This window comes from Pteropus vampyrus, unplaced genomic scaffold (genome assembly GCF_000151845.1).
Source record: "Pteropus vampyrus isolate Shadow unplaced genomic scaffold, Pvam_2.0 Scaffold444, whole genome shotgun sequence".
NCBI lineage: Eukaryota > Metazoa > Chordata > Mammalia > Chiroptera > Pteropodidae > Pteropus > Pteropus vampyrus.
In genome coordinates, this window is record NW_011889225.1 from 1,159,362 (window position 1) to 1,172,418 (window position 13,057).

Consider the following 13,057-nt stretch of genomic DNA (forward strand, 5'->3'; position numbering starts at 1 on the left):
TAAGAGTGATTGCAATTTGGGCTCTTGATATTTAAACTGGACAGTCATATACAAACAAGAAAACTGAAGTTTGGTAAGTAAATGAGAATGGAATATAGAAAGTAGTCTGTAGGTATAAACTTGAAGAATACTTACTCCCTTTGAAGAATGAGCCAAAAGAACTAGAGCTATTAGTGTAGTGTTTTCCACTGTTTTAGGAGATGGGAAAGATAAAAACTAAAGACTACAAGATTAACATCAAAACTGGATAAAATTTTAGCATTCTTTTAAATATTAGATTTTAGGGTTTAATTTCAAGGGATTGTAGTAATATCTGAAAAAGAGCAATAAAAGAAATAAAATTATGCATGTGTTTGTGATTTAAACAATTCTTAGGGAACCCAATTACAAGATTACCTAACAAAATGCCTTTTTCTTCTCTATACCAAAAACACATGTTTTCTAAAGAACAGGAGAATGAATCCCCAATAAAACTCTGTTTTGAATTTACAATTTTAAGGAAAAGTAAATGAATGCGGTTTGTTTATGTTTAGCTAATGAATTCACAAGCAGATGTTTGACGTCAACACTGCCATTTTCAGTATAACGTGTACAAGTGAAGGGAACGGTTTTGACATGTTATCAATACTGTCATTTTATCAAAAGTAACATGCCAGAATGCGTTTGTTCTAAAAGGGCATTGACTGCCAATGAAATGTTTTTGTTCAATCACAAAATTTTAAGATTTTTACAGGTCTAAACTTAGAGATGGGCTAAAAAAAGTTATTTAATAAAAAAAGTTGATGGATAAAACCATTAAATATTATTCTGCTGACATTATGACCAGGCAGTGGGCATAATTGGATCTTAAACCTTTTTTAAAAGGCATATTCGATGGAGATCATTTTGCTTGCATCACTTATGTTCTGTGAAATTTTCTAGTTGACTGTATTTTTACATTGATTACTGTATTCACATAGAAAACAGCTCCTATCTTGGGTAAGGTTACCTGGAAAATATGGCTATTGATACTAAAATATCCAAAGTATCTCTTTGATGACAGAATAGAGAGGGTTTTGGAACAGTGTAAATGAAATCATTGCGTTCAATCTCCTACTTTAGCTTTATTCTATACCAGTGCCAGTCTGCCCCATTGGCCAGTTATCTCACAAACGAGTGGAAGAAGTTATTTCCCCAAAGGGCTACTAGTTATAGGAGGGGCTTTAGGGGCAATTCATTGGACAATGTCTTTACTACCTTCTTTTTACTTAAGGCTATGTATCTCAAGAATCTCTTTTCCATAACCAAATAAAGACAAAACAAGGGGAAAGTTCTGTGAGAAGACAAGGAAGGACAAGAAAGGTATGATAGAGGTAACCTTTTAATTAGGTCTTGAGAGGTAAAGAAAGGTAAGTTCATGGAAAAGTGTCAGTCAGGATTTGGGCATGCTACTTCTGTGTCTAACCTTTTACGTAGGTATAGGTAGCAGAAGGGCAGAAGTTGGACCTTTCTAGTTCTGAGGACAAAGTTAGATATGCCGGATATTTAATAACAGATTCAAGATTTCTAGTTTACCAGAGAATAGTCAAGACTTGCAGTTTAATTGGGTTCAACAAACACTTACTGGGTACCTTAAGTGGTAGATTTGGCAAGTTTTCTTTGGCCTTACCGAATTTATGAGCAAAACACTGCAGATGTTAAGTAGTTTTATTTAAGTCACAAATACTTAAGTATTATATATTACTTCCATCTTGAGAAAAAATATTTAAGCATTGTTCTACTAATTTCTAAACTCACTGCCTACTTTTATGGTGTACCTGAAATCCATTTCTACTTATTATAGTCATATAATTTGGAAATAAAAAATGATGACAATTTTATTTAAAAAACTGCACATAAGGCTAATTTTTTAAAAATAAGGTGGGTTATTGCTAAAATAATTTTTAGAATTTCATAATAAAGATATATTTGACTGATGTTATGGACTTAATTGTAACCCTCCAAAATTCTTATGTCGAAGATGTAACATCCAATATGATGGAGGTGGGGTCTTCGGAGGTAATTAGGTTTAGATGACGGGGGTAATTAGGTAATTAGGTAATTAGGTTTAGATGGTGGGGCCCTCTATTAGTATCTTTGGAAGAAGACAAAGAAAGACCAGAGTTCAATTGCTCTCACTCTACCTACTATGCAAGGACCCAGTGGGAAGGTAGCCATCTACAGGCCATAGAAAGGGTCCTCATCAGGAACTAAATCTGCCAGCACTTTGATTTCGAATTTCCTTGCATCCAGAACTGTAATAAATGTCTATTGTTTAAGCCAGTCCATGGAATTTCATTAGAGCAGCCCGAGTTCACTAAGACAACCACCAATTAATAGAAAAGTACCCTTTTATTGAGAGGTAAGACAAGTGTATTTACAATATTCAATTGTTAGATCATATAATCTGACTGTGAGACTTTTTAAGCAGCAGTATTTCAGGAATTACAATTTATAAGGGGAAAAGAAAAACATTCCAAATAGGTTTCTGTTACAGAAAATATATTTGAACAATGCCAGAAACGCTTAAGGCTAAGTAGAATTAGACTTTTTCTTCCATCTTCATAGCAATAATCAATGCTTTTTGTTTTTTTCACTAAGACTGCTAATTTTGGAAAAGAAACAATACTTTTTAGAAAAACTGAAAGAAATGGTACTCCTTTTAGTCAGAGGACTAATATGTTTAAAAATAGCGCCTCATCAATGGTCCTGAATAAGAAATATACAATGCTGCTATGCAGTCCCAAACTCACATTTGAGATTAACCATAGACTCGTTTAAAACCGAGAACTGCTCCAGCCTCTCAGTCTTACTAAGGATCGGGAGATTAGCTAATCTTTCACACTTCTGCTTGATAATAAGACTGTTGAAAAAGAGATCTCTGTTACAGTGCAAAGAACATTTTGATAGAAATTCATGTCTACAAAGGAGTTAAATAATACAGATGTTCCTTGCATTAACAGATTCTGTTCTTGCTCAAAAGGTAGAATTAGCTAGCCATTTTAAATAATATGGGTCAGTCAAAAATATGTATAACAGAATCTTACAGGGCAACTTGTATAAGTCAATCCCCAAAACAGGTATATATTTGACACTCTCCAAGTGAGGATATTACTCTTTTGAATAACATTAGATACAACACTAGGTCTCTTATTATTCCATGAACTATTGAGGTAGTAGTCTCATTTTGTCAATATCATCTATTTTTTTCACAGATTATGTCATGGTTAAATGCCAGCATCAAAAGACAGTAATCCACAAGACTGAACCGTTAGACTATCTACCAAAGACTTTCCTTCTTTAAATGAGCAAGCTTGGGAGTTCTCTGTGCATCAAGAGATTTAACTAAAACTAACATGGGCTGCAATGTATTTTGTAGACATGTTTGTAAATAAAAATTATGAATTTCAATTATGATTTTATGCATTAAAAAGCTTTGCAACTGTTAAAAAAAGTCAGTGCAATCACTAGCGATAAAACAAATAGTACTATGGCTATTGAAATGTGTTCCTATATTTACTACAAAAGCTGCAACCTGGAAAACTGCTAATGAAGAAACAACCACTCTTTCTTACTGTTTCTTTCAAGCAGCAATGGTAGGGAAAAAAAACATTTTTTTTAGTGTAGTGTTTTTAAGAAACTATAACCAGTTTAATTACAGTAAAATCACCTCAGCATGTGAATTCAGATATTTCCTCCATGAACTCAAGATGAAGAGTGATCACATGAAGCATACATCATCCATATGGATTTTTATGTTATGAAAAAGCTGAAAATAAGGGAAAACTCAGTTTACATGAATAGCCCTTAAAAATAGCTATGTTTAACCTTTTAATATGTTACATCTTAGAGTACATTACCAATAAAGTTAGTTATTTTAGTTTGTGAAAAACACAATAATAAACCACGGTTAAAATAAAAAAAGAAAAAAGAAAACATGATGTAGAAAATCCATTTGGTTTGAATCATTTAGCATCTTAAATAAAAGACTTCAATGAAACAAGCTATGTAACAGACTACTTAAGGGTCAAGAATGCGTTTTGTTTAAATGCCTGCATGTAATGAATGATACAGATAAGTCTTAGGTTAGACTCCCAAGAAGTAAGTTACTCCAGAGTGTGTTGCTGACCAAAGAAATGCTCAGTCAGCTATAATTTAGAAACTAAAACCTAGTAAAGAATGACCTTTGCATATTCCAACGGAGAACATCTAGTTCTGATTTTCATCTGGCTTTAAAATACTAAGTTCAGCAGAATCACAAGTTTTATTTTAACCATACGTTTACAAAAAAAAAAAAAAGTGATTCATACATCAAACCTGGGTTTTCCTTGTTTTTAATATATTAAAATGACATAATCCAATCTAACTCATGCATCACTTTCGGGGACACAGCGTGACTGGAAATATTTTTGCCACTGCAGAGGACATTTCTAAAAAAGCAACTGCCTATGGGTGCTCCTGCACCTTCAAAATAAAAAGAAACAGGCACCATAGTTCTCTAAAGATGGCTGTGTTTCGCACATTGTGGAAAAACAATAAAAATCGCCTTCAAGAGTTTCAATATGCATTGTAACATAGATTTCATCTCCTTCAGTTTGCTTGCTGACTTCTCGGATCACTTAGATCACCTGTTTTCATTGCTTCTTTGCTAACTGCTGTTGGTACTTCGTAGGTATACATTTTTAACTTCTGTAAAGAACATTACGAGCTATTTCATGTAATTTAATTTTGTGCTGAATATTCTTCAAAGGATTTTATAAATAATATAATATTTTAAATGAGTCTTCAATTCGCTTGTTGTTATACCATATTGTTGCTTTCTCCAACTTTATCTACAAACTGCAAGAAGAAAAACGGACAATTAAAAGTAAGCCTACAGCATTATAAAACATTACATCAACATTTTAAATGTTGATTAAAAGCCCCAGCTTTATAAGATTCATGGAAATTTAAGATATGACTGACAATGATTAATTCAGTACTACTCACCACCATCTTCTGACATGTAAATGTGTCTAAAAAATTTTTTTTTTTTTAAAAGTTGTTTTTGCATGATATGTTATACATATGGCTTTAAGGGTGCAACGTGAGAAATGTGACACAATGAATAAAAAAAAATTGGAGAAAATGAAGTTAAAATTGATAGCTTAACAAAAAAATTAAAAATAAATAAAAAATTAAAAAGCTGAAATGTCAGCCATTCATGCATTAATGAACCCAATAAGATATTTCAACTGACCATTACTGTGGATCTCTTCTGGGCCTATGTAGTCTTTGAACAAACAGATTTAACTCCATTAAGTTCAATAATTAACAACAGCTATTGACTAAAAATACTTTAAATGTGTTCCTGGACTATAGACTGAAAGTGGCAATGACATTAAAAATAGATGTAATGATGCAAGCATAAATTTATAATTATTAAATATAAGTTTTAACACATATTAAATGTAAGTGGTTATTTACTTTGGTTACCCTACCCTAAATATAAAGCAATTGGGCTTTCTTCAGCATTCCAAATGGGTGATGCAAACAAATATTGAAACAAAATAGTGGAGATATTTATTAAAAGTTATGTAACCAGAGTGATTATAATACTATCAAAATCTAGTAATCATCTAACTCTTTCATTTCACTAGTCACATTTTTACTTAAGCAGTAATAGGAAACATAATTTATAGTGTTGAACACCCATTTATGCAAATATTGAAGAATACTTAAATATGGGGCATAAATAATGATTACAATTCTATAACTAGATAGTTTAGTAAGTTCAAAAGCCATTCTAAGTATAAACTGACTATTGTATGAGTCTGGTGATTAATGCAAATGAAATCAATATATACCCCTATAAGCCTAGGTTCTAACATTTTATATAACCATAAAAAGGTGACTGGCACACTGAAATTAAAAGTTGCTCTAAAAGTACTTATGGATTCATTAGAATTTTAAGGTATATTTAGGTGGAGAGAAAGGTAACTTCAAATATCTAAGTTCTGGGCTGTATAGTTCTGACTCAACAACTGACTTGAGGATGGAAATGAAATTAGGCTTATAGTGGTACCTTTAGCTCTTTGAGAATTCAATAAATGCTGCGGACCATCTCTCTAGAAACATCTACAAAATCTGTAAACAACTTTTAGAAAGTTGATGGCCCACCCTGAAAAAACAGATTTCACAAGACTGTTTAAAGTCATAGAGCTGTGAATAGAATTTTATCATCTGACACCGAGTATAATAATGCTTTATTCAATTGTCTTAATGCACCTATTTGATGAGACAGTCTAAGAAAATATTCATGACCAATAATGATGCCATTTTTATATTATTGCTTCTAAAATTAGAGATCATATAAAAGTCAATTGAAAAGTGCCTTGAACCCTCAAAGAGAAAGGCTGAATAGCATATCAATCTGCGTTACATTAAAAAATAGAGAACGATTTTAAAAATGAATACAGTGAAACAAAATTTCAGGTATTATAGGTTTAGCAATGATTATTTTCTCTGGTATTCAAAGTAACCACGATCTATGTGATGCAACCAGTTATATCATAATAAAAAACATCAATGAATCATGTATCAATTACTCCAACTTCTAGACGTAAAGAGCACCGAAGAGTATTTTGATGATTTAAAAATTATGTTTCTAAATACAGGATACTTACTGATCTAATTCCAGGTAAATTCAAGAGCGAGCCAAGGACTGGCACTCTTCTAATGAAGCCAATGACCACAGGAAAGAAGCCCCTAGGGGAGGGAAAAAAGTTCTCAGAACTTGCACATTCTCAGTTACTAAAGTCAACTGCTAACCAAGCAAAAAGAAAGAATCCTGTTAAAATTTAGAGACCTCGAGCTTCTGTTAACATTTTTTACTTCTCCCAAGATTTGATTTCTTCCTTAATTATGTTCCTATAATATTCTGCATATATACCTATATTGGCATTATTACTATATCTTATTGGTATCTTTATCTATGTCTCAGAAATGAGAGAAACTCTAAAATAGATTTGGCCCTTAATTCATTTTCATGTCTCCTGTGGGTAATATGATTGATGCCTGGAAGATAGAATACAAAGGATATACATTTCTTGAACAAATATTTAAACCAACCTTACTTAATGGTATGCCTACTATTGTTTATTTATTTGGGAACTGGCACATGGAAAACATTAACTGATTAAAATCTCTCATAGTGTATTTGGTGCAAAATTTTTCAATATGTATATGCACTAAAGGAATTGTTATCAAGTGGCAGTAACTATATAGTTATCAGGTTCTACATAGTAAAATGCTAGATCTACCTATGTATCAACCTATCACTGTTTAGTTGATGAAAATAGCAAACATAAAGAGTATCTTAAAAGACCAACAAAATGAATTTTATTAAACTGAAAATACTTGACATACTGACTTACTGAAAGAGAAAAAAGTTAAATGATTGCCTTACCTGAACAAGAGAAAGAATCCATAAATTTCGAAGATCATGCCTATCAAAGGCCAACCAATAAGGACTACAAATACACCACCCAGGAAAAATCCCGTAGCTTTCATTTTATGTTTTTGGAAAAAGAATCTGAATGTTCTTTCTAAACCAATTACAAAAGCCAAGCCAGCCACAAATAAAACCTAGAAGAGAAAGAAAATGCAATATAGAAAAAGTAGTTAAGCACACTACATAAATTAGAAAAGGTCAAAGCTAAATATTAAGAGAAAATCTGGCTTTTAACATGGGCAACTGGCCAAAGAAAATGCACACCAAGAAGCAGAACCGAGGAGTGGGCTAAGCGTGTAAAAGTTGTAATTGTATTCCACTCTTCTTAGTCATTGTGTCTTGATTAAGTGGAGAAAGAGATAAACAATTAGGAAAAATTAGATGTTACTAAGGGACATTTGCACCTGCAGTGTTTTCCCAAGTTTAGCTAGATGGAGATGGCTCGGTCAAGTAGATGAGTGGCGAGGCAAAAGAAAGAAGCTGCCATAAATGTCACTGGAAGGTACTGCTGGTTCTGAAAACTCCACCACGGGCTACAGGAGCTGCATGGATGGGAGAAATGCTGATACGGCCAAAGTGATAGAAGAAGAAACCATGCAAAGCCAGGAAAAGGATTCTAGTTTTATTCCAGAATATCTGGTGGCAGCAGAAATAAAAATATAGCCATATTCTCAAAAATACATATATTTTGCATGTTTTCAGACACTGGACAAGAAATGGTCATCTATTAAAAGCTTTCTTTTCCCCGTGTTTTACTCCCCAATACCTCCCTTTCTTCATTAGCTTTCTTTAGTGAAAATTATTTCGCATAAATATTTATTAAGCCTAAGGTTAAGCTTCATATTGAAATACCAATGCTGTTTATATTATTATTTATTAAAACATCGATTTTGAACAATTTTGTTATCCTTTATATTTACCAATTTCCAATTAAAAGCCCAATGGTAACATATACTTTAAAAGATATTTAATAATTATTTAGGGACTTTATTAACCTCTTAGAAGTTATTATTTATTTCTAGAACTCTAGTACAACCTCCACACATGGACAACAGAGTACACATTCCAAATAAACAATATACACCTTTCTTAACAAGTCACCTATTAATATAGATATATTTTTAAAAGGCTTTAATTGTTTTTAAAAAATCTTTTTACTTTATGGTATTGAACCGAGTGTGAAATCTTAGATGTTTCAAGTCAAAACATATTAACAAATTTACCAAGAATGGGGGCTATCAAGTCATCTATTTTGAAGTTCTATTTAGAAGCAGCCTTGATTTAATCTATTGTAAATCACATATCAAACACTTAACAGAGGAGTCATGGAATTAGAAAAACCTCATTAAAATAGTTACATTTAAACAAAAAGCTGATGGGTTTAATTCCTGATGGAAACATAGGATGTAATAGGAATCTTTCTTTACATGAGTAATGGTGAATTATTTTCCCCAAATTTAATAGCAGGCAAGAATTCATTTGTAGTTAAAATTTCCTTTTGAAGTTAATTAAAATACATACTGAAAAACTTACATTTCCAATAGCCAACAGTGCTTTGTCAAAAAAGAGAATCATTCCAAAGAACAGGAAAAACACTCCAAATCCTGTTAATCCCATTCCAATTTCTGCAATATAAATTACATGGTTAAAGGCTGAGAAAAATGAAAGTTACATTAAAATCCCTGTAAAGTAAGTATGACAATTTTTCAGTTTTGGTTGATATAAGGAAATAGGTTCCCAACATATTGCAGGTTAACTTTGTAATGACAGTCACTAAGATCTATAACAAATTAAATTAACATCAGCAAATTACCTTGAAAAAAATTTTTTTTATAAACTTATTTATTTAAATTAGTTTCAAGTATACAGTACATTGGTCAGACATTTATAATGTTCATAAAATGATTCCCTCAATTGCTCCCTCCCTCCCCTGGCCCTCCATTTAGTCACCATATTAATGCTAACTGCATTCCCTCTGCCATGCTCCCTGTGCCCAACTATCAATTACTAATTTGTACTCCTTTAACACTTCACCTTATTCTCCCATCCTCTCACCAAATTGTCCACTATATTTGTGTTACCCTGAAATTTAAAATATGAAGGTAAACTTCTAATCCCTATATGAGACAGAGCATTTCTTACAAACATAAACATAATAGAGATAAATCAGGATACTAAACCTTTGGTTATACATTTTTTTCTCTCTCAAGAACACCTCTGGCATCAGACAAATATATGGTTTTACTTTTACTATTTATTTATCTCCTTTCATAATATATGGCTATTATTTGTATGTACAATATCTACAGATCCTTCTTTCCCCTCTTAAAATCAATTTCTTCTTTAACCCATTAGAAATGTTATGGTAGGTCAGTACAATACAATATACTTCATTTCTACACTGCTTCTCACAATGGCAACAGGAAATATTTTGGGAATTACGTAGCTGTCTCCTCAAAAGTTAAGTTTCAAAAAGTTAGGCATCACTTTTAACTTCTTGATGGTTTATTATGGATTTATTCTACAAATTTATCTAAACAATGAATCCATTCAGATATTTAGTCTGAGTCCTGAAATCATTTTCCAAAGTTTATAAGAACACTGTTTTACCTAATATTAATATTCTGAGTTTTTACTCTTTCATTTAAAAAACAAAGAATTGTTGATCAACTCCTGGATAATTGTTCTAAGTGCATACACAGTGGTGGACAAAATGTAAGCTTTGAAGTCTATGTTCATCTTATATATAAAACTAATAATTTTATTGCCTTTATGTAAAGGCAGAAGAGTCATCACTTTCTAAGATTACAGTTTCATTTTTCCATTAATGCTAGAAAGCACGATCCACTAAGTCATCTCCCTGATCATTTTAGTTTTGTTTTCAGGAAATAGTCACCAATCTTTATTTAACCTAGAAGTACTATCTGCATAAAACAATGAAATCATCATAATTTTGGAAACACAATTTTAAATACACTATTAGTGATTTCTGATCTGTTACTTAACTTTTTTTTACCTTAGTTCCAAAAAGCTAAAATCTAGGGCACAGCTACTTAAAAAGATTTTAAGCTATGTAAAATATTTTGATGAGTTGAAAATTTTTATCATATACATTTTTCTACATTCTCCACCTTCTCAATTTACAGTTAACTACTGCCTTCCATTCCAGTTACCTTCTTCTCCCAAAGTTAGTCCTATTCATTCAGGTATCTGATTATAAATACAGTGGTAAGTATATTCCACAGACATGAATTCCTCTGAAAATTTGAGATTGATATTTTTATGCTTACATGTCTTAGAAGAATTTACTAAATTAACTGTTTAGATGTCAGAGATAATTTCGTAGAATATGCACATAAGAACAAGTAAAATTCCATTAAATAACTATTTAGTAGTTTGGATTTAATCATTGGCTGCTGACTTATTTGAATATGACTAATTTCTATCTTTCGCAAATTATTCTGATTACAAGAAATTTTTGAGATGTTTGTTCAGAAAGGAAATTATATGGAAATACAGCTACTATGTATTGAAAATTTACATGAAATAGCCATTAAGAGATACTTTACATACCTTACATAACTTAACCCTCTCAATGCTATTGCAAGGTAAGTATCTTTACATTGTTTTAGAGATGCAGGAAATTGAGCGTTAGAGAATTGACTTAGTTTGTCTGAAGTCATACTTCTGGTTAAGCATTTGAACTGGTCTATTTGAATCCAAAATCTGTGTAATTAACCATTATGCCATACTGCTCCCCACAGAATTTTTTTCAGGTTTAGTATGTTTGGTTAAATAAAGCTCAAGGTCATCAGAGTATACTGTACTTCTGGGGGAAGCATCTTTAGGTGATTCAATTTTTTTTTTTTCCTTCCAGATATATTCTATTTTATTAAACAAGTAGTTGAGAATTTTCTAGTTATCTTTTCTCAACATTTTTCCTAGTTTATTTCCACTGTGTTCAGAGAACATACTGTAAATGAGTTCAATTATCTAAAATGTTGAGAAATACTCTTAGCTTAATTTTGATTAATATTCCATATGCACATGAAAAGAATGGGTGATTTAGGTTTAATATTAATTTGTTATCTAATATAACTAAGTAGATATTAGTAGAACTATTAGAAATTGACTTCAGTGAAAAAGGATAATGTCTGAATATTGTTTTACATTTAACGAATGTTTATACAAATACACTGTAATTGCTTTAATAAAATTGTGAGGTAAAAAAGTAGCACCAGCCCTACATTTCATATGGGCACCAAGGACTCACAGAGATTCGTGACTTACCCTTGACCAAAGAGCCAGCAAATGTGTGTGGTGGTGGGGGGTGGGGTGGGTGGGACAAGCAGTGGTGGTACAGAGTCAGGCTAGAATTCAAATGCAGTCTACAAGATCCACAGTCTGAATAACTATAAAATGGAAACCAAAACATTCCTACTATTTTATCCAGTGTAGTCCAGCAGGAGATCTTTTTAATATCTTTGCCAAAACTGGCACTGGCATGATGTTGCCAAGTATTCCCTGATCTGAATAGCCAAAAGTCTCAAAATGGCCTCACTGTACATTTTTCTCATCCCCAGAATTCCCTTCTTCCCTATGCCTATGCATGAGCCTGCTGGTTGTTAAAGCCCTGCATACAGTTGCCCTCTCACCACCAGAATCACACTCAGTAAAATAAATTTATCTTCCTTTTGTGCACTACCGAACCAAATTTCCTCTTGCCCGTATGGTGTGTGTGTGTGTTTAAATAACAATCTGATAAAAGCAATCTAATAAAATGAATTTGTCTAAAGTAAAAAGTTTATTGTAGAAATTTTATAAGGAAATATATGCTAAATCCAAAGGTAGTAACTGTTAGCATTTTGGTATCTTATTTTAAGTATTTTAAAGCAGCATATCTTTCTTTCTATAACCTTTAAAAATAAAAAATGTCAGAATAAAGAACTCAACTGACATAAAGGTAGAATTTCAAGATATGTGACATAATAAAGTAGAAATTTAGAGGTAGCAAAGGAACTGCCCCACTCCACCCCAGTCAATAAATCTTGTTGTTTTTATTTTTTTTGGATGGGGGGAATGCTATTATAGAAACCCTTAAAATGGTCACGAATTGTTATTTACTCTGATCATTGCTGGGTCACCCTCTCCCAGAATCAGAATCCTGGAATAATCTTGGCAAATCACTTGAATAATGGCCAATTCCTACAGTTGAACACACACACACAAAACATCATTTGAAATCCAAAGAGCTTCTGGTTCATTAATCATTTTATGTTCCAATCTACTGTCCTACCTAAAAGATTTGGCAGAATAGCAGCAAAGAGCATAATTTCATCATTCTCATCAATTTAATGAAGTGAGGAGAATGCTTCCCATTCTGCCCATATTCCAACCTAGCTTCCTTGTTTTAGTTTTTTGGAGGGATATAAATCATGCATTTGTCCCTATAATAAATCTTCAATAGAAAAGAATAATTATGCACAAAGTAAATAATTCATATTTTTATCTAGGTAATAATCATAGACTCAGATAGGAAGAGTAATA

General features: G+C 32.1%; 1 protein-coding gene across 1 annotated transcript in view; it reads right to left on the reverse strand.

Moving 5' to 3' along the window:
* Nucleotides 1-2,351: 2,351 nt before the first annotated feature.
* The window catches only part of GOLT1B (golgi transport 1B), a 12,832-nt gene continuing 2,126 nt past the window's right edge, over nucleotides 2,352-13,057 (reverse strand). Inside the window, exons 2-5 of the mRNA XM_011381583.2 lie at nucleotides 9,044-9,135; nucleotides 7,466-7,644; nucleotides 6,684-6,765; nucleotides 2,352-4,857 (exon numbers count right to left, since the gene is read on the reverse strand). Of these exons, the coding sequence (XP_011379885.1) occupies nucleotides 4,819-4,857; nucleotides 6,684-6,765; nucleotides 7,466-7,644; nucleotides 9,044-9,135 (392 nt within the window). The 3' untranslated portion in view covers nucleotides 2,352-4,818. The remainder of the gene's footprint in view (nucleotides 4,858-6,683; nucleotides 6,766-7,465; nucleotides 7,645-9,043; nucleotides 9,136-13,057) is intronic.